We start from the raw sequence: 22,790 nt of genomic DNA on the forward strand, positions 1-22,790 counted from the left end.
AAAAAACTTGGCTGTTCAATGATACTTATATTTTTAAAAGTAAATTTTAAGCCCTCTAAATCTGGGTAATTTTTTATAGTTTTGGTATTACAAAATATATTTCATTTACCAATTGAAAACTATCTCAGAGATGATTTTTGAACGGCCATTGAGCAACGGATTTTGACCCCTCTCCCATTCTACTCGCTGGCCTGTTTTTGACCAATCTATGTATTTCTTTACAAATACTTGTAAAATGTGCAGAACTGAATAGCCTTTAGTTGGATACTAAACAAATAAATGCATAATAGACTAAATGTTTTAAATGTTAAAAAACAATGCTATTCAAAAATGAGTATGTGATTCTGACATCATATAAATTTTTTATTAGCATTTAAGAAAGATGGTCCTTTTTTCTGTTAAAACACTTAAATTGCTTATCATTTATGAGCATGGTCAAAAAAGGCAGAGCTCCACAAAACGCAATAGCGATCACTAAAATCGCTCTAGGCCCAATTGAAGAAAATGTCAGTTTCTTTGTTAACAATGCACCACCAAGCTTTTCCAAATTGATGTTAACAAATTTTTGAGGCTTGATAGTTCAGTAAAAAAATAACAACATGTAGCTACTTAATAAACAAGTTTGTCAGTCTAGTTTTTATAGTTTATTTCTTCAGTATATATTTATTATTAAAGTTATAACTCAGTTCAATGATTAGACTTCCATGTACTTTCAGTTTTGTATTATGTGTAAAAAAATTTTGATTGCTTAGTTCAAATATTTTGTTTTTTCTGACAGAGGTACTTTGAAAATTAATTTCAACATATTTTATAATCCTTTTAGAATAGTTGAATATTTTTATCTGTTAAATGTAAAAGGTCACATGATCGTATATTTTGTCACCAGTGTCAACAATATATGGGTATAGTTTAAAGTAGGAAACCCCGCTAAGTTCATGGATGGTTTGGGTTTTAGCGATGATTTAAAACTAAATAGTACATGGTTTGTAACTTGAAATACTTTACATTACCAAAAAAATAGATGATTTTAGCGTGTTAGCGTCAACAGTAAAATTATAAATTTGTACCGTAATAATAGTAATAACCGGTAGGGGGGTCTGTGCCGCTTCTCTACCGGGAATATAGTACAACAGTTACTGATATTAAAATAACCCATAAGGTTATTAATAGATTTATTACAAATTGTGTGCATGTGATGACTTAATTATAAATTTTCATTACATATATAGAGTTTACATAACTTAATAGCTTGTGACTTCCAGCGCGTACACATGCGCTCGCCTTGTCTGTTATTATAGCATTTGTGATTTGAATGATTGGTCCCAGACCTAGGACGCTGTAAATAGAAGGCATGGCCTACTAAATATTGCTAACATAAACAACATAACTAGAGTTACAAGTGCAGGATAGAACAATGTTGTGGAATATAGTAATGAGAGGTACTCATTAAATACAACTCAAGTTGAGGCAAAATTACAACAATTTAGATAATAGTAAAAATACATCAAATGCCGACAATAAAAACATATGACACTAAAGGCCGATATTATAGATTTCTAGCTTTTTATTTATATAATCAAATACCTTCTGTTAAGAAGCGATAACTGCTGATTTCTTGGACGCACCTATACACAGGGTGAGGGTTAGAGTGCAGGTGTGCTGAGCAAGGGCAGTGGTCAGGGTAAAAAGGGCCGAGTTAATTTGGTTACCGGCCCTTTTATCACACCAGTGACGGGCCTGTCCCATAAGCCTTTTCGGCTGGGGATGAGTCACAATGTAGATCTAGTGTCTGAACAGTCTAACAGGGGAGGGGGGGGGGGGAGAAAAGAGGGGAGGAAGAGGCAGAGCACAGATAGAGTGAAGGTCGTAACGACGATGGTTATAGAATAACATTACATTAGTTAGTGCGTTCTTTAACTATATATATTTTGTGAATAATTTCAACTTTATCTTGATTTAGGCAATATATTATTTTACAATGCCTCAAACACTCATCTGGGATGGGGGGGGGGGGTAGTTAGCTAATCATTATAGTTATAACAAACAATGTGCATATATATAAACGAGAAAAATGGCCCGTTGAGGAAGGGTACAACGGGCGCTAGGCTGATAGTGCTGTCTCTTTTCTCTAAACTAAAACCAACCCACCCCCCCACACACCACCCCACCACCCCACCCCCACCCCCCCCCTCCAAAAAAAAAACATGTCTACCGTCCCATTCAACGAAATATAATTATATACTTTTTCCAGTGTCCGCCCCCTCCCAGAAAATTCTGCCCCCGCCCCCGAAAATTTCAAGTACCCCCACCCCTCTCCGGGGAGGAAAAAGTCTGAAAGAAACACTGGTGTCGCGCTTAGCCACTACCCGAAGAATTGCATTAAAGAAATTGCAAGAAAACCACTTTTTAGATTAGACACATTAATTAGGCGGTAATTTTATTATAGAGTATCGATGAACAAATTTCTTTTGAGTTAGGGAGGGGGGGGGGGGCTCAGACGTTCTTACGGGGGGGTGGGGCTTTGCCCCTACCCGAAGAATTGTATGAAAGAAACTCTTCACGCAAACCACTTAGATTAGACAAAATTTCCTTTTTATTCAATGTTTACTCTCCGGTTTGAGATTATTTTCTACTCTGTGCTAAATGTGTCGACGTCATACTTCGTTTTTCGAAATACTATGCATGTTTTTAATTTCCTTGTGTTTTCTCTAGAGCGTTCTTGTCAGACAGAGCGTTCTTGTCAGATAGGCAGACAGCGAAACTATTAGTATTAATGATCAGTGCACAAGTGCAAATGTATTTGCACTTTACAGTCAGCTTGGAAATAAACCCTTATTAAAGCCCTTTAAAAAGAATATGTCAACGGAAAAAAACCTTGTTAAGTCCTCTCAATCATGTTGACTGTGATTATTGATTTCATATTTATAGGTGTTCAAAATCTATTTAGCCTACTAAGTTGTGTTTAATAAGCAAATATTTTTACCCTTTTGCAATAATTGTAGAACCAGCTATGTATAAATACATATTTATAACATATAGGTACATCAACTGAGACATTCTAAATGACTTCTTATTTTATGGGACCCTTGCACTGTTCCAGCCACCATTGGATCACATCTATATATATAATTCTCTTCTTGGAGACGTTAGTAAACACCAAGCTGTAAGCGTGCCTAGCAGTCCCCTCTCTTCCTCTCTAGGCATATCGCAACCACCCCCATCCCACATGGTCTGGTGAGCTGTAGTTCCCGCTAAATGTTTACGATCGTATAGCCGGGTTTAGTGAAGGGTATTAGGGGCAGATAATTTAGTTTGAAACTATTTTAAACTTAAGGGAGGTAACTAAGAGGAGGCTGCTTTCACGGGAAGAGGGGTTGGTGGAAAGGAGGGTTTTAGTGTTTCGAAGCAAATATTTTCAGTGACAGCATTGGTACTGTCGAGTTCACAAATTACGAAATACTGAAAAGTAGGAAAAAAACAACTAAATAGCGGCGTATGATACGCTGCGGGTCGGCTCGTATAAATAAATTTCGCAAAGGCTACTTACCTGTTAAGGGCTATTTTTATTCTGTATTTTGATATAGCTAGATCTACTGTCATAATTTGTTATTTTTATTTTTTACTTTCTCGTATATGAAGTATAGAGGAAGTATTATAATTGTACAAAAACAGACATTTTTACAAATCTCGACGTTTTACACCTCCCTGAGTTGGAAAAACATAGTTTTTGCAATTTTGTCTGTATGTGTGTGTGTCTGTGAAAACGATAACTTGAGTACCGTTATAGCTAGGTTGATGAAATTTCATATAAAAGTATTATATCAAAATTGTAGTTCTGTAACAACTTTTCAGCGATTTCTGGTAACCAGAAGTGGAACGTATTCTACTTTCTAATTTTTCAAAAGCCTATAACTTGAGTTGTATTACAAATAGATAAATGAAATTTCACGTTATTGTAAGTAAAAGATCTAATTCTCTGCCTTCTTTCAAATTTTGAGTAATTTCCGTTTGATCGGAAGTAATAATAATTTACGCTATTTCCGATTTCTCAAAACACATGTGAATTTATAAAGTACTAATAATATTCCACACTGTTATGCACATATTCATTCACCTGGTGCACAATTCTTTTTTCTTCGCAATTGTATGCTATTTTAAAAAATTTAAGTAATTAAAAATGGATTAAGAATCATGTCTATATCCCGTGTTGCCATCCCCCGTAGTGTTATATAAGAATATTCAAGAAAGTTTAGGGGAGATCACTCCCATTTTATTTAAAAATAAACATTTTTGACAGCTTTCGAATCCCTGCACTCTTCTAATTTAATGTGTGATTCAAAGTTACATTTTGCCTACAGGTTACTTAAATTTAAAGAAGTGTTGTTTCCCTAGATTTTGATATACTTATAAAGTATGCTCTTGCATCCGAAAATTTTTGGTGATTTTTTTAAAAAATGTGTTTTTTTACTTCCCTTTTAATTTCATCAAAAAGTGAAAAAAAAATTTTCATTTCAATAAATGTATATAATGTACTTATTTTTGAGATTAAAAAAAAATTGGGTCTGTTCTCTATGTATGTGTTTAATTTTAAAAAAAGATTGTGTGACATATACTTTTACAGATATAACCTCTCAAACATGGCAGTACCCACTATCTTAGAATCATGGGTTCTTGACATAGCAAGTTTCAAAAAGTTCTGAGACCGTTTAAAAAAAATCTGTTTGACACCCCTACTTCTTTGTTTAAATTGTTGCATACACTTATAATGATTTTTATTATTGTTAATCTTTTATTACTAGATTATGGACTAAATGTTGACAATCCTGGCCAGGCACCTAAGGGCCCAACATTTCTTCTAGAACCACAAGATACAATTGTCATAGGAAGCAAAGCATCATCTGTATATTTAGACTGTCTAGCTCAAAGTAATCCTCCTTCAACCTATGAGTGGTGGATGATTAGTAATGATAATATTAAAAAACCGTTACCTCTAGACACTAGGTATGTATTGTATTCTCCACCGTAATATTTTATTACTATCTTTTAACAAAAAATATCTTTTAATAATTAATATATTCAATGATATACTTGTATGGTAATGTATGACTTGATAAGTAGATCTATAGATCTAAATCAAATTTGAATGAAATTATTCATTACTTCATATTCTAAAATTGGAAGATGACACCATTTTTTTGTGTACTTTCCGTACTTTAAATATATGGCATGTGACGTCATTGTTGTTTTTTGCATTCTTGTCACAATCTTGTTCTTGTTTGACATGGTTCATCCGATCACCATGAAACTTTGTGGAATTTATCAGAATGCTCAAGGGAAAGGTTGTGCAGAATTTTTTATTTTTTATTTCGCAAAGGCTGCGCCCCAGGAGGGTGTGATTTTTCTCTATATATGGTACATAAGAAATGAAAGTCGGGTGGGGTTCAACACCGTTCATCTGATTGCCATAAGCTTTAGGGAGTTGATCGAAATACTCGCACGGAAGTTTTTTGCGGGAAAACAATTTATGTGCTGCGCCCGGGAGGGTGCTATTTTTGTCAATACAGCCACCAGCGCCTCAGCTATTGCATGATGCAAAGCACCCCGGGTTCATCTGAGAGCAATATGGCGCCTATTTGGGTTATAAAAAAAGGCTTTGCACAAAAGACACAATGGGCAACATTAATTGTTGACTATATCGAATCAGGCGCGTCCCTCTAAGCTCTTGTAGGGTTCGATTTGGCGCCCTGGGCTTTCCCGTAAGCACAATGGCATCTAAGTTCATTCTAAACATTCTAAACTATGGATAAAATGGGGCATTATTGTCGCCCACTAAATTGAATCAGGTGCTCCGGCAGGGCGCTATTAGGCGCTCTGGGTTATCCTGCTAGTAACATGGCAGCTACGTTAGTTTTAAATAGCCAGGGTCCTACGCTGTGCCGCTGCGATAGTGTTATCAGGGGGTCCAAAGAGTGCCTCTCTACATGCACGGTCACCAAAGTGTGTTCTACTTCACTGTTACGGTTAGTGATTACACTCAAGGCTTTCATGCGGTAGTGTAGGTAAACTCATACCCCGATAAATATGATCCAAGCGCAGGCATTGTTTACATTTAAAGAACTCAGTTTTAGAAAACAATGTCACACGTCTAAGAATATAAAATTAGTTACGCAATGATGAAACCCTTTTAAAATATTACGTCATAGTTTTCTCTATGTTATGACAAATCATATAGCTGGGCACCATCCTAGATTACTGGTAGATGAAAAAAATAATTCAAAACCATAACAGCACAGTGCATACATTGTATTGTTTCCTCATTAGGCAAAAACAACTAGTTATCAAAGGATACTTTAAATCAATTATCAATTACTTTTGGAAATAAAATCAGTTGTGTATTTAATTTCAAATCATCATATATCAAAGCTGTTGGTATGGAACTGTTTCAAAGAAAGTTAGTATATTTCCAGAATCATGAGTCTGTCTCCCCTGATAGTAAATTCTTGCTGTCTCCTTTTCCCCAATAACAAATTGCTATTATTTTCAGGTACTCTTTTACTACTGGTATGCTTGAGATAACCAATCCAACTAAGGCAGATGAAAAGACCTATCAGTGTAAAGCTACTAATCAATATGGATCCATATTAAGTTCTACAGCACAACTCTCCTTTGGTGAAATTGGTGAATTCTCTAATGTCCCACCAGCACCAGTTAATGGGTTAGAATATGATGGTGCACAGTTGGAATGCCCATACATTTATGGAAGGCCAGGTAAATGAAATTAATAATTGTTTCAACAATGACCACTTTATAGATCATTCTAATACAGTTGTAGTGGCTTAAATTTGTTCTATAACCTTGTTGGTAGGTCATATTGCTTATTTCTTAAATCAAAATTTTCCGTGAGAAGTTAATTGAACTGCCATTAATATGTTCCAGCCCCAAAAATGCCACCCCAATTGCAACTTTTTTATGGTGTTTCTTTCCCACAAATTGTGAAACCCACTGATCAGGTTTCTCAGATCTATACATTTTCTTGAATTTTAATTAGCTCAGTTTCAAATGTGATAAAATCTCAAACAAAAATATATATGCCTTTTTTTAACATGGTCTACTTAAATATTAAATGCATTTTAGTATAAGTTAGATTATTTGTAGTACTGCCAATAATTTTTTTATTTAATTTTTTTTCTTTAGCTAAAAGCTACCAGTGGTATAAGAATGAGTTCACAAGCTTTATAAGGCCAGATGCACAGACTCACAGTTTTATATCAGCTAATGGAAAACTGTTTTTTTCTGAACTAGCTCCATCAGACCAAGGAACATACTTCTGTATTGTTACATTGACTAACTTTGGTGTTAGTGGCAATGCCCTTAGTATGTCAACATCAGAGAGCAGAAATAGTCTTGGGTTTGCACTTAGTGTAAAATCAGGTGGAGCCAGTCAGTATCAGCCTGTCATACAAAATGATTTTATTTTTGTTTATCCTCCTACACCTACTAGAGGTGGAACTGTTCAGTTAGAATGTTTTGCATATGGAACAGGACCTCTAAGGTATACCTGGTCACGTGAAAATAATAGACCTCTTCCCAATGGATACAAACTTTCAAGTAACAACAGAGTTCTCCTGCTGAGCAATGTGGAGCTTGCTGATGGTGGAAGATATATTTGTCAAGTATTTAGCACTACAACAAATCTGAAAGATGAAAAGTCTTATGATTTAAAGATTCAATCCAAGCCTTATTTTACTTATCCCTTAACTCATCAACACATGGATGTTGGAAGTAGACTCTCTTGGCACTGTGAGGCTGCTGGTAGACCAACACCCACCTATGAGTGGTATAAAAATGGAGAGCCTTTAAAAAGTTCTCCAGGAATTACTGTTGATGTTAATACTCTCACAATTGCTGCTGTAGATGCTAAAAGAGATAGTGGAATGTATCAATGTGCAGCAAAAAATAACTATGGAATAACTTTTAGCACCGCACAGCTTCGAGTGTTAGGTAAAAAAAAATCCTTTTTTTTCATATTTAAAAACGTTATCGCTATATTTTGCCATGACTTTTTTTTTATGTATGCAAATTCAAAGAAAAATATCTTTATTCGCAGAAATTTCTCCATCATTTGAAAAAACTCCAATGATTAAAACGCAAGCAGCAGCATATGGAGGAAATGTTACTATAATATGTAACCCTGTCTCTGCACCCTCACCAACTTATACTTGGTTAAAAGATAGCATCAATTTAAATCTTGTGCCTGGAGTGTATACTGATACGGATCATATGCGAGTATTAATGAATGGTAACCTTATGATTCAAGGTATTCAGCAAGGTGATCAAGGAAAATACACCTGTCAAGTAGAAAATAAAATAGGAAAGGCAGAGGATTATACAACATTAAAAGTTTTTGGTAAGGGTCTAAATTTCTGTCTACATAAAAGCAAAAGTTTAAAAATAAAAGTATTTAACTTGGTGTTTGTATTCAAACATTTTTTATATATATTTATAGAACATATTATGTATGTATACATAAATATATTAGGGTGTTCATTATTTTATTTATTTTTCAACTGGATTTTTCTAATAGTGTTTCATATCGTTGAAAAAAAAATTAATTTTAATAACTCTTAACTATGATTATGAGGGGGGGGGGGGGGCTATCATAACCAAAAGTTTTAAATTTTTACACATTATACTTCAAAAAATTTTAATTGGCAATAAATGTGTACTCTACATACTGCATGCATTATTCGAATGCAATAATATTTAGATAATCCTTTCTTTACATTACGTTGTGAAGATTGCATGTTAAACTTGAAAAACATTTTTTATTTCTATCTTCCAAAGTTTTTAAGGATAATGACTAGTGTTTATTGCAAGGTGTTAACACCAGAAGTAAAGTTGATTTAAGAACTAATATTTTGTTAACTAGATAAAACCGTGATATCAATTTCACCAAGTGATCAGCGAGTAGAGGTCAATTTAACTGCTACTCTGGCGTGCCAGGCATCACATTCACCCGATATAGATATTATTTACATCTGGAAATTCAATGATCACATCATTGATTACTTTCTTGAACCAGAGTATAGACAGGTAAGCAGTTTCATATAGACTTTTTGAATAAATATTACGGTTATTTAAAGAATTGCTTTTTTTTTTCAGTAAAAAATAATTCTATCTTCTTCATAATTATAATGATTGATGTGATTTCCCCAAACACAGTTAAGTATTACGTGTCAACATTTATGCGCAATATGGTCCATTGACTCTGATTTCAGTTCTTCTTCGTTCTTAATTTTTAGTATTGGAAGGGATTAAGGACACAATTAAGGATTACGTGTCAACTGGTTATGCGCCATTGAGGCCATTGACTCCTATTTCAGCCGCTTTTCTTTTTGGATTTGCTTCCATAGCCTTTGTCCAACCAAGAACAAACTACAAGGCAACAGTTGTTTGATTTTGGAGTTGTCTCTCCTAGAAGAGTGGCTGTCCCCAGCTAACAAGCCTCATCTGCCAGAGGGTTCGAACTCGAGACTTTTCCGTTTAACAACCATGAGCTTTACCAACTCGACCACACCGCTCGACCACACCGACCCCTATGATTTCAGTTAACTTGTTTGATTTTGAAGTTATCTCTTCCCATCTATTGAGCTTCATCTGCCTGGGGGTTCAAACTCACTTTTTGGTTTAGCAACCATGAGCTTTTCTTGATTATATATGGGAAAAAGTGTAGCCATGGTGCTTACAATTCAACAGTAAATTATCTAAAAATTAGAGAACAATGCAAGATTTTAGAAATTTTATTGGAGTGTCAGCAACTGAGCTTGAAATAATGTTATGTATGATAATACGTGTCTAAGGCATGACCCAGCTGCTAATAGAGTCCTTGCATATGATGTCACTGATCGTTCAGTATGTAAACATCCTCCATCGTGGTGTACAGGTTTGCATTCAAAATGGCAATCTGTGCTGTGGAAGGTTGTGATACTTGAAGTGGCAGATCTAAAGGGATTCTTTTATTTCGACTGCCAAGGGTTATATTAAACCAAGGTGATAGAGATCGGCAATCAACAGAACATAGGTGCTGTCAATTTTTTAGCCAATAGGCCTATTATCAAAGCGGTGTGAGTGAAGCAGCGGCTAACAAAAGTAGGGACAGTAAACAATAAATTTCATTTCAATTAACAAAGCAAATGTTAAAACAATTATGCTCGACCTTCATAAATATTAATAGCAAATGACCAAAGTCAAAAGTAATAATAAAATTTAATTGGAATATTTATTTAATATTTAGATCTAGAATCCAGCTCTAAATCTAATCATGTTGTAAACTAAATTAAATCTAGACTTAGAGTGACCGGCTAAGCTAGGTAGACATAAAATCTAGAATCTACTTAGGCCTATTTAATTAATTTTAATTACAAAATTAATTCAATTTGATTAGGCCTACAAAATTCAGACCTATATTCCATTCATAATACACCAATAATTAACAAATTAAAAATAATAAAAATGTAATTGTCTCTGATATCTAGATTCTAATCATTTTATTTAGCAAATGAAATTATCTGAAATTGAAATAGATTGTATGACTAGACATATCTAGAATCTGCTACTTAAGTTAAATTTTAAAAGTAGTTGATATTTTTTTGTAGGCTTCAATAAATTACTTAGGCCTACCATGTTTCTATTTACAGTACCAAGTATCTGATACTGGACTGAGTTTAGTTAAATTTAGAAGCAGATCAGTGGTACTGATTTTCCCTTTGTTTCCCTGCTGGACCCTGAGGGTAATAAATTTCATAAGAGATGCTATCTCTGGTTGGCTGAGATCTAAGAGCAGCAATCCATGTTGCCTACAAAGAGATCATGTTTTATGTTGGGTTAGAAACGATTGGGGGCTGGGTGTGACGTAGCATGGAGGTAAGAAATTTTGAGGGGAGGGAAGTGGTATTGATTCCTCTTTGATCTCCACCCTGCTAGATCATGATGTAAGTAAGACATTTTAATGTGGATGCATGGGTATATTGTGTCGGATCACTTCCCTGCTGGACCAGGAGGGTCATAAATTACATAACATGCTGGGATCTTGTTACCTTAGAAATAAGCAGTTTTATTGGGGGTTTCGTAAGGGTTAAGTGGTCTCACGTTTGTTACTCTACCTTAGATCTATCAGATCTATTGCTACTAAATCTTGCATTTAACTAGAGAAACTAGATCTAGATTTAAATTATCTATATTACTGAATTTTATGTCAACACGAATATAATGATCTTCATTTCCTAAAAGTATTAACGTATTGTTTATGTTCTGTGGGTGCAAGGCTATCAATATATAATGAACACATTTTGAGACACACCCACAGCTGATTGTTTACTCGCGGGTGTTCACCACCTTGGCTGCAGACGTAGGTATCACATGATTTAGGTCACGTGTTTGCAAGGACTATATTGTACCCTCAACCTGCAGTAAAAATGCTCCAACCCTCCCCAACCCCATGGTAGCTATACTGCTGTCATTTTGCAATAGTTAGTAACTGGAGAAGTTTTTAGTTTTCTGATGTACATTCTCAGAATTTCCTAATTAAAAAGTTAAACAAATAAATACCCAATGAAGAAATAGACTTGAAAAATTTTGTAAACACCATTCACTACTTGAGTGGAGAGGAATTGTTTGCTACCATGCATTTTATTTGCATTTTTAAAGTATTGGTGATAGAGAACATATGCTTCTTTGTTGCTCATTTATATCCTTCAGGAACAGCTTGTATTGTTTGAACGAATACATTTTTGTCTGTTGAAGCTGATTTCTTCAAATATTTGTGCCAAGTTCATTAAAAATAATGAGTTCAAGTTATAACTATACTGAAACCCTATTGACCAGTCTATTGTTTAGAATAGAAATAGATCTAGATTTTAGAGTAGGGCCTATGACACTTGTTTTTGTAATCTCTTTATGTATTGAACAATGAATAGCTGCAGTTTACTTTTTTGAGGTACTTATATTTGAAGAATCATAATTTATTATTACAACTTAATGGTTATTCATGCATTGTGTTGAAAATATTAGGGAGAGGGAAGTCAAAAAGGGTCACTCTACATAATAGCCACTCAGTTTAAAAATGAGGGCAAGTACACATGTCTTCCAACAACTGGTATGGATCAACAAGCTGCATCTGCTTATGTCACAGTTATGGGTAAGTAAAACACAAATTTTAATTTGTTATTACTATTATTGATGTTCTCTTGATGTATATGAATTCTGTTTTCTATGCAATTTAGTATTTCAACTAGTATATATGATTGTAATGTAGGCCTAATTATTCTATACAACTCTGATTGGAAAATAGCATTTATTTTAATTATAAAAGATCTCCAGCTGTTGGAGAAAGGATGCCAGGGGAAAATGCAGGGCTGCCAATTGATTATCTCCTTAATTTCATGATTTTGACAATTAAGTTTGTTGAAACAATTAGGGGTTTACCTACCATAAGATTTAATTCTATTTTTAAAAAGAAAGCATAAAAAATTATCTTGAAAAGGCAATAAATTGGCTTTTAAATTCTGAAAGTGGTAACTTATATATATTTAGAGTTGCTTAATGGTGTCTTTTATTTACTTCTCTATTGCTATACAGTTAACTTCACTTCAGTCAAGTCTAGTTTAACTGTAACTAATCATAAACATCTTCACTAGATATCCTTATGGGTGGGGATGTTAAGAAAATGATGTTTGTACTCATTAAATTGAGAATCAATAAATGACCTGATCATTTTACATTTTATCTAGATTTTAGTCAGAAACCTTTGTTTTCTGCAAACATAGATTTTTGGTCTAAATGATTATGTGTCAGCACCCCCCCCCCCCCCCTTAAGTGCAAATTTTTTATTTTTTACTTTCTCGAATACCAAGTATAGTATTGTAATCGTGCAAAAAAATCAAAATCTACTTTTGATTTTTCAAAAGCTTATAACCTAAATACTCTCTCAGTTAGATAGAAGAAAGTTTACACATAAGTAAAACATCTAATTCTCTGACTTCTTTCAAATTTTGAATAATTTTCATTTTACGGAAGTGGTACTTTATGGTATTTCCAATTTCTCAAAAAGGCATATGAATTTATAAAATACAAATATTCCGCACTATGGTACACACAATTTGTGCTGATCACTTTCACAGTTTCTTTTTTCATGGCCATAATATTCCCAAGTGTGTTATATAAGTTTATTCGAAAAAGTTTAGGGGAGATCACTCCCGCCTTATTTGTTCACAAAATAAATGCTGTTTATAAATGGATTCCTTGAATAGCTAACTCTTCACTTGCATAATACAAATAATAAAATATTTTGACTTGTGTGTGGCTGTAAATTTTTTTATAAAGCTTGCCGGAATTAATTTTTTTTTTGTAGGCTTTGAAAATATAGTGTTTTTAATTTTAGAAATTGTTAACAATAATATCATAATTCTATAATTAGACATTTTTAGATTATATCTCAATTAGTGATTTTTTTTTTAAACTAACCATTTATGACATAGCCTTCAATGCATAAAATCTTGGAGATACTTTACATAATAAATGCAGATATTTTTGGAGATACTTTGAATTACAATGTTTTTAAAATGTAAATCTGCATGCAATAAATATGTGAACAGTATTTATTTATATAAAAGCTACAGGTAAAATGACATTTGAAAATATTCATAACTTCATCTTCCCAGGACCACCTGGTGAACCAGTTGGGGTATATGTTCAAACTAAAACTGCACCCATCATTGACCCAGCACAAAATCCAAATACAACACGCATCATAATGTGGACAGATGGATTAGACCGTGGCAGCATTATCACCAATTATTTTATTGAATTCCGCACTGATTTTGACTTGAGATGGAGAGTACATAGTGATGGCAACAGTAAGTTATCCTAAAATAAATGTGTGGTTTGCACACAGTATTCAATTGTTGTTAAATGAAAAAAATATTAAATTGTTATAAAAAGAATTATTACAATGGTTTTGCTCAAGTTTTTGTTGCATCTTAGTTAACTATTTAAATTTTTCTTTTGTTATTCTAATTTGTTTTTAAAAAAATTATCATATTATTTTAGGAAAATACTTTTTATGTGATTAGATTTCAGTGTTTTTCAAACAAAAAAAACAAATCATTTTACAACCATATTTTACAGGGATGTGACTTTTCCAATTCTTAGCGGAATTCCAAATTTTTCCATTTAAACTTTCAGTTTCCTCATATGATTTCACTTTCTCCCAATTTTTTCCACTGTTTTTATTTTTTTTGCAGCTTTTTTATGAAGTTTTCAAAATCAGGAAAATGACCTCTAAGGAAACCCCCCCTATTTAAATTGAGCATTTCTGTACTTAGCTCAAACATGCAATCGAATATACGTATTTCTTTTCAGTTGGATGATTGCTCTGGCTCTTAAGGTGCTAGATTAAGATTAAATGTAGATATAGTTCGAGATTCAGAATTATCTAAAATAATGCTGCTCTTCTTATTAAACATCTCCCAAGCGTTATTTAATTATCGGTATTTTAACTTGCCCGAATCTACCATTTCTCTCTGCTTCTGTTTTATTTCACAACCTCAAATTAATATTGAAATCCTTGCAAAAGGTACTTTGAGGACAAGACTAACCCACGCCTCTTCTTTGTAGCAACGGTGGCTCTTGTGACCTCACCATGACCCCAAGTCATGCATGGTACTGCTTGTTTGGGGAAAAATAAAATGACATCACAGTCAATCTGAAAGAGCTATGTTCCTGCTAAACGTATGCTATAGGCCTAATTATTTAAAAACTAACATGAACACAACATGACTCAGATCATGATTTAGAAATAATACTATACTGATTATTTTTAGTAAGGGTCCTCCCAAAAGCCAAAAATAATGTCACACTCATACTGGGGGGGGGGGGGGGGAGTGATAGTGTGACTTTATACCTTTGTATTTTTAAAAAGTAATGTTAGAAACTGACTTTTAGGGGCTATTTAGAGTTTTATAAAATTGTTTTAATAAATTGTAATAGAAGTTGATTATAATACCCTATTTTGGTCAAGCTCAGTCAATATTTTAGAAAAAAATTGGTGTTAAAAAAAATTCAATATTGAGGAGAGGGGTGCGGTTGTTGGCTGAAGTGTGACGTCTATTTAAAGTGAGTCTGGCTTTTTTGACGGAGGAGAGGGAGGAGGTAAAAATAGTCACAAAAAAAGCATGATGTCATGACCCCTAAAAATTAACAGTTATTCCAAAAGCATAAATAATGATTTGGCTTGGCTATCAAAATGGTAAGTTTGGTTCAAATATCAGACCCTTTCTAATTTCAGCTAATCTGGTCCATTTTCATTTTCCATCACATGAACCAATACTTTCAAATTACAGTTAATCTGAATCTAGGTTGCTTGCCATTGCCAATCTTTAAAAGAATATCAGGCATAATCTAATTGAAAACAAGAGTAGAACTAGACTAGATTAGTAAAGTATAAATTCGCTTCATGTTAAAAAAAAAATTGCCACTTTAGTTACATTGTAAAAAAAAAAAAAATTAAGTTGTTTATAAGGTAAACATTAAATTGCAATTCAAGACTTTAAATGTTATTTTAGAGTAGCATTAACTTCTTGAATTAAAATATTAGTTATATTAAACAATTAATCAGTACAGTAAGGGTGTGAGACTGCTTTATTTGCAATAAAAAGACAAAACATGGAGTCACATCTCTGATTTTAGTACTATTTACGTCATTCAGCGAAGTACCTTTTCCTGAAACTTTTGTAGTTATAATCTCTTGGCATATTTTAAGGAAAATCAGATTAAGACTCATCAGTGCGACTTAAATTTACAAAAGAATTTAAGCTATTAAAATTTCATATATTATTAACAATAGTTGGATCTTGTCCTTATAACTGATAAGGCTAACCAAAAAGTTAACACTCACCATCCAAAAAAGATTATGAATAAAGAGGATGTAAAACTTGTACTTTAAGATTTTATTAAAGAGGGTGAAATTGGGACATGTCATTAATGAGTTGCATGAAAAAGTCTGTATTTTGGTTTCTTTAACGCTAATGCTAGAGGTGGCTAGGGAGTAGTTTTTATGGTGTGTGTTTAAATAGGTCACAAGTAGTGTGGCTTAACTTTTAGGTACCCATCCAAGCTGAGTGGACTCAGAGACATCCTAGGGGCTCAAGTCTCAGATCTGAACTTTTTTATTGTTAGTTAAGAAACAGCAATATGCAAATTGTTGTTTCTTAACTCACAAGAAAAAAAGTTTACTTATTTAAACCATTGTTTTTAAAAACAGATACATAGTTACACATACTATTCAATGACCTAATTAAAACACTAGTTTTTTTATTGATTGGTTTCTATACATAATACAGGATTTTTATCAGGCTTAAATAAACTTTTCATGAAATAAACTTGTTAAGATGTAAATTACCCTATCGAATCTTACGGCCCAGTAGCAGGTGAAGATATCCCTGGAGGGATAGTGTGGTCAGCACTATGTCCAGCTGTCTTTACTTTCCTTAATGTTTGTCAGATACCCACAAAAGATAGGTGGACTCAGGGACATCATATGGACTTAAGTCTGTTATCTGAACTTTTGGGTTAGCAGTCAAATGCTCTACTCCACTGTTAAGAACTTAGGCAAGAATAATAAACATTAAGAACCATTTATTCTTACTGTTCAGCTTTTTTTATTTATTTTTTTTAAGATATAAAACAAAGTGACACCATCGATCAATTGTTCCCTGACAAAAGATATGCCCGTCTAACAAACTTGAAAGCAGGTGCTAGTATTCAGTTCAGAGTAAAGGCACGAAATAGTTTTGGTATTGGAGATCCTAGCTTACCCACAGGTAATGAATGTTTTGTTTGAATATCCCCTACCTCATTATTTTATCTTCAGTTTCTAAACTAAATTGACGTGTTTTTTAAAACTTCTTATATAATTTAGCTTAATATGCATTTTATGTCAAATATAGGTTTACTATACAAATGAAGATTGTTTTATGCTGTTGATTAATTTTGTTTCATTTCATTATGAGATTTGTCATCAGGGGCCAGATATCTGGGGTTATTCTTTATTGAGTTAATCTTTACCCTGCACTGTGTATATTGCCTACAAATTTTCCTGTGGGTTGCTTAAACCACACATTTTTATTGACCTCTTTAATTATAATAATAGAGACACAATAACATTGTAAGTGTATGTTTATGCAAGAAAAGGCAAAGAATGACAAACATAATACATGAGGTTTAAATAATTATTTTATTTAAACAAAGTAAAACTGAATAATAGCTATGGTTTCACATCAGGCAATTTTCAATATAAAAAAATATGATAATAAGTAGATCAACTAGATTTAAAGTAATAATAATTGTCATTTAGAAAAATTAAACAGTGTTTGAAAAGAAAAGGTTACATTAAGACTAATGTAAGTGCTCCCCTTCTCATTTAGGTTTAAGTTTTGGTCTAGGTGAAGTGTCAATAAGTATACGCTAATTTTATAAAGTACTACACAATACTATCCTTAACACTACTGCAGTAATTAACTAGGGGCAATGTCCTGCTCCTGACATTATCTTATCCTCCACCCTTCAATGTATGTGTTGTCATTTATGGACAAGTTTATTAAATTCATAATCTAAAATTTCACAGAATTATTCCAATAGAGCAAACATAAAATAGTTATTAAAAAGTAAATTATTCTGTTTCTGTGTCAACTGTGTATGCAGAGGTGGAAGCATGACATAACCTTTTTCAATCGCACCATTGTCCATTACAACATAAACCCCCATGAGTGATTAAAATAATAATTGTGTGTCTGTGTGTGTATATAATATATATATGCTGTGGGGTGGAGCAATACATTTGACCTTGTTTTCTAAAACTGACTTATTTAAAGGTATAGAAAATAGGCGTTATGCTTCTTACATATGGCGCTGGTTTAACCATGCTACCGCCCAGATTCCCCATAGCGTGCAGTATGAAAGTTTTAAGTCTAGCTTAATCATCTTCCATAATAGTGAGGTAGACAACCTTCAGTAACGATGTGTCAGGGGCATCACGGGGCGCTCTGTGGAGCCACCAGTTACACTACCACAAGGGGAGCTGGGTATAATTTTGAATATTCAGAGGAATTAACTAGGCTTAGTTTATTTAGCAAGAAAAATATTAATTTGGTTGTTTCCCTTTGTCCTATGGGCCTACCATTCTAAAAATGATTAGTAATGCCTTAAGAATAAATCTTGAGTTTCATTGGAAAAGTTACAATTCTAACAATAGTGATTAGTAATCTGTATGCATATAAGAATGAAAGTATGTCTGTTTGTCATTTGTGCATTACTCAGCCTTTGGGAAGTTGTTGAGAATATTCCTTGTGAGGAAAAAAAAAATTTAGATTTATGCTAGTAAATACAAATTAAATTCATATTTATTCTTAATTAAATGTTTTTCACATTTCTTTTTGCAGCCTCTACACAAATTCCTGGAACCAAACCTGTAGCCATTGTTACAAATGTTCGCGGTGGTGGAGGTAGTGTTGGTGACCTCACTATTATTTGGGATGTAAGTTGGATATTTTCTAATACCTTTTGTTCTAAGTAATGACATTATTTATACCTCATACTCCTATGGGGCATGAATCCAAAGGTTAAGTCATTAGACTGGTAAGTTATAACAAACAAGCAAAGAAATGAAATATTTCAAAAGAAAAAGGTTAAACATTTCAGCAGTCTTGGCATAGGGCAGAGCAAAATAGTGCTTCTAATCTATGCAATTTCCATGCATATTGGTACCAATGTGCGCATTGGCTGGCTGTCTTGGCCAAAGCCTGAATAACTCAGCACTAAGCGTATTTTGTACATTGGCCGGCCAATGCGCGCACTGGCCGGGACGTACTGGCCGAAGTGCTTAAACTTGACAGCGTATTTTGTACATTGGCCAGCCAATGCGCGCACTGGCCAATGTTCTATCTAGACTAAGTTGTGATCGCATTTTCATTATTCTGGGTGCTGTTTCATTGTGAGTAACATATTGTTTAGCTCTTGTTTGTATAGCATTCAATATGCAAGGCGACATGGACCAAAAGGGCCGTCAGACCATGAGACAGACATAGCAGATGGCTGTCAAAAGACAAAATGTAAATCCATGTTAGTTTCCATATATGGGCTACAACTGTATGGTACAGCCTCCTCCGTGATGACGAGGTGAGACAATCATCAAAGCACAGAATCAAAGACAGTCGGGTTACCAAGGCATAGCCAAAGCCAAGGTTCAGTCAAACGTACCAACCAAGATGTTCAAAACATGATGATGACATGGATGCAAACAAATGCTCATTGGGCTGGAAGTCTCAAATTTAATTTATGAAAAATCATTCTTTTCATCAAGGAATCCAACAATTGCCATACGAAGCCTTGTTTGGATGCAAAGCAAAAGTGGGACTTAGCACTTCAAATCTACCAAGAGAGGCTCTTGATAATTTCATTACTGAGGAAGATCTTGAGAACATTGAACAAGAAATGGAGGTTGCCATTAATGCAACGACATCCTCAGCTAACACATCTGCTGCCTTGGCAGAACGTCCAGACCAGTTCATGACAATAATGTGGCCAACAGATTCTGTATAGTTTGTGAAAAACATTGTAGTGCAGCCCATTCTTGTGGATCCTGTGGCAACAATTTGCGAAATACTTAATGAAGCAGACGAAGGGTACGGAGGAAATATTACCTGCAGATTGTGTCACAATAAACAAGACATCATGGACAACAGGTCAGCAGGTCATACTAGCTTGCAAACTCAAGGTGCTAAGATGCTTAAAACATCAAATACATAATTTAAACAGGCTGAAGTGGGAGATAATGTTCGCATCCATATACCAGATGTTGACAGAGGTCACGGTGATCCCCGAAGCGTCATTGCAGTTGGCATGAGCGTTGAGGGCGCTTTCTACAAGTTAGGAACGGAACATGGTGTTCTCAAACAATTGTATGCTAGAAGTGAGTTTTCAATTCTTCACGAAAAGGCTACACTCACTGCAATTGCACAACCAAGTGCACAACAAATCGTTGCAAGTGTAAAAATAACAAACTACTTTGTAATTCTAAATACCATAAAAGTTCAACTTGTTGTAACAAGGGAAAATATTGATTGATTGAGAATATAGTACTTTAACGAATAATCAATAAAGACTTAATTTCATGATCCTTACAGTAAAAAAAAACCCAAAATCTGCTCATCATCTTTTAATTCGGACTTTGGCAGGTCGTCCCTAGCCAGATTATCTTCTAATTCAAACCCAGCAGGGCGCAATTTGGTTTATAAAAATAAAAGTCGATTGCGGATTGACACCATTCATCAGATCGTCATGGAACTTTTGAGAATAAATGAGAATACTTCTGAGTAGATTTCTGTGGAAAAAAAATTCTTATGGGCAGCGCCAGGGAGGGTGCAATTTTCGTCAATACATGGTTTGGCGCCCAGAGTTCCAGAGCAGGTATTTAGCACTTGGCGCCCTTTAATCTGGTGTCCTACGTAGCGGGTAAGGGGTAATACTATATTCAGCTGCAAAACTGCAACAGGTGCAGCCACCGGCACCTCGTTGATTGCGCGACCCGAAGAGCCTGCGTTTTTAAAAAAGGCTATACACTAAAGACACGATGGGCAACAGTGTTCGTTGACTTAATCGAATCAGGCACGCCCTCCGGCGCATTTGGTACTCCGGGCCTACCCGTGAGCACTAAGGCGCCTACGTTAATTTTTGATACAATAAGTTGCTATAGTCGCTCACTAAATCGAACCAGGAACGTCCTCCAGCGTCTTTGCAGGGTGCAATTTGGCGCTATCCCTCAAGCACTACGCGCCTACATTAGTTTTAAGGAGCACCCTTCAATATTGTTAAGGCGGCACACGACACATGATTAAACCGTGCTAGGGGCTTTACGTAGCGCCCCTGCGATTTTGTAATGGGGTTCACAGGAGCGCCACTTTCCGTCACCGACACTTAGGCGTTGAGTGATTAACAGTGATATCACGGTGAGTGATTAACTTACATTCAAGGCTTTCATACAGCACGCCCCATAGAGAACTGGGTTGTAGTGTAGGTCAACCCGTGCCCCGATAAATATGTTCCAAGCACAGGCATTGTTTACAATTAAATAACTCAGTTTTAGAAAACAAGGAAATACATTGAAAAATGGAGTAACTAAATATTCTATTAAAATGGCGAGTGTTTATTGTTTATATTTAATATTACATCGTTCAGTTTTGCAGACTAATATTTTTATTAGTGAAGAAATTTTTTTTATTAATATTTGTGCAAGGAGCTGAAGAGCAGCACCTTGACATCCAAAGAGCAGTGTGCGACTCGCGAGCCGCAGGTTGCCGACCCCTGAACTATTGCATTCAAATTTGATTTAGATCTACTAATCAAGATGGAATTTCTTGGCCAAAAGTAATACAAATTACTTTAAAAAACAACATAAATACCACATTGAACAGCCAGGTTTTTAACAAAATCATTTAAGTTTCTTAATTTTAAGTCTCTTAATCAGCGTGTGCATTTAATATGGTGTTGTGTTGACTAATAATGTATATAATTTGGTTTTAATTTTTATAATAGGTATTGGTAGTCTATGTTATTTTTAATGTGTCGGATTTTTTAGCTATTTGGTTATTTCTTTGCTTTGTCTCTAATATTGTTCAATGTGTAGTAAAGCACATTGCGTTTTGAGCAAAAACGTTTTTATAAAATATTTTTCTCAAACGAGTATAACATTAAAATATATAGGCCTATAATTCACGTGTAACTGGCACCGATGGCTAGTAAGTCTATAAAAGACTACAATAAGAATCAAATGTCTTGAAAAATATTTAAGGTTACGAGCAACTTTACATTTTAGGTTTTTAAAATTTTGAATTTTAGTTTCAGGATTTTTTTAAACTTTGGGATTGATACACTTAAAAATCAGTGGCACCTGCTTATGTGAACTCACTATGACTCATAGGACATGTTTATACTTGCTTATTTTGGAAAAATAAAAATGATGTCACTTTTAATCTCAAATAAAAGTGCCTATTCCCAGAAGATTGGGAATAGCTGTATTGGGACCAATATGGATATTCTCTGCCACTATTGTAGGGTCTTTTACATGTCATACAAATCATGGTTTCTGTATATGTTTTCTTGATGGTTTTCATCTCACAGGTGTTCAGTATGTTTCTTGCTGTTTTTAAAATTGCCTAGGTTTAACTGGCATATTTTTACTGATCCTATTATTGTTTTATACATGTTCCAACTGTTGTTCTTATTTTGCAACAACTTGTAGCTGCTGAAGCATGCCTTGTTGCCTACTGAGATTATTTCTTTCAATTCTCTGAGTGTTGCGTTGTTTTCATGTTTCACTGAGATGTTGTGGTTAACTTTGATAAATGTATCAGGATGATTTAATACTTTCAGCCACTACCAAAAGAGGATCATAATGGACCAGACCTGAATTACAAAGTTTCATGGAGATCGTATGATGCCAATACAAAATCAGATGTTGCAAAATGGCAAACTGTAAGCTTAATTATTAAAGTTCAAAACAGTAAACTCTATTATTACCAGACTAAAAATGGGGACAGCAAGGTCATACAGTAGAATATACAACTACTAACCTGCAGATCTTGAATATGATCTCAGCCCAAAGTACTAAAAATTTCCCTCAGCACACCCAGATGTGTAACTAGCTTCAGTTTGGGAAAAGTGTCTGAACATAAAACTGA

The 22,790-nt window shown here is 34.3% G+C and overlaps 1 protein-coding gene across 4 annotated transcripts in view; it reads left to right on the forward strand.

Annotated features, from left to right (window-relative positions):
• LOC131931703 (contactin-3) overlaps nt 1–22,790 on the forward strand; it is a 45,870-nt gene that overhangs the window by 8,826 nt on the left and 14,254 nt on the right. For all 4 annotated transcript variants that reach the window (XM_059288530.1, XM_059288529.1, XM_059288528.1 and 1 more), the window contains exons 6-15: nt 4,800–5,001; nt 6,545–6,768; nt 7,195–8,001; nt 8,108–8,407; nt 8,930–9,093; nt 12,070–12,196; nt 13,719–13,913; nt 16,734–16,877; nt 18,495–18,589; nt 22,483–22,584. In XM_059288530.1, the coding sequence (XP_059144513.1) occupies nt 4,800–5,001; nt 6,545–6,768; nt 7,195–8,001; nt 8,108–8,407; nt 8,930–9,093; nt 12,070–12,196; nt 13,719–13,913; nt 16,734–16,877; nt 18,495–18,589; nt 22,483–22,584 (2,360 nt within the window). The remainder of the gene's footprint in view (nt 1–4,799; nt 5,002–6,544; nt 6,769–7,194; nt 8,002–8,107; nt 8,408–8,929; nt 9,094–12,069; nt 12,197–13,718; nt 13,914–16,733; nt 16,878–18,494; nt 18,590–22,482; nt 22,585–22,790) is intronic.

This window comes from Physella acuta, unplaced genomic scaffold (assembly GCF_028476545.2).
Source record: "Physella acuta isolate Inbredline_101_S28 unplaced genomic scaffold, ASM2847654v3 ptg002010l, whole genome shotgun sequence".
In the NCBI taxonomy this organism is placed as follows: Eukaryota; Metazoa; Mollusca; class Gastropoda; family Physidae; genus Physella; species Physella acuta.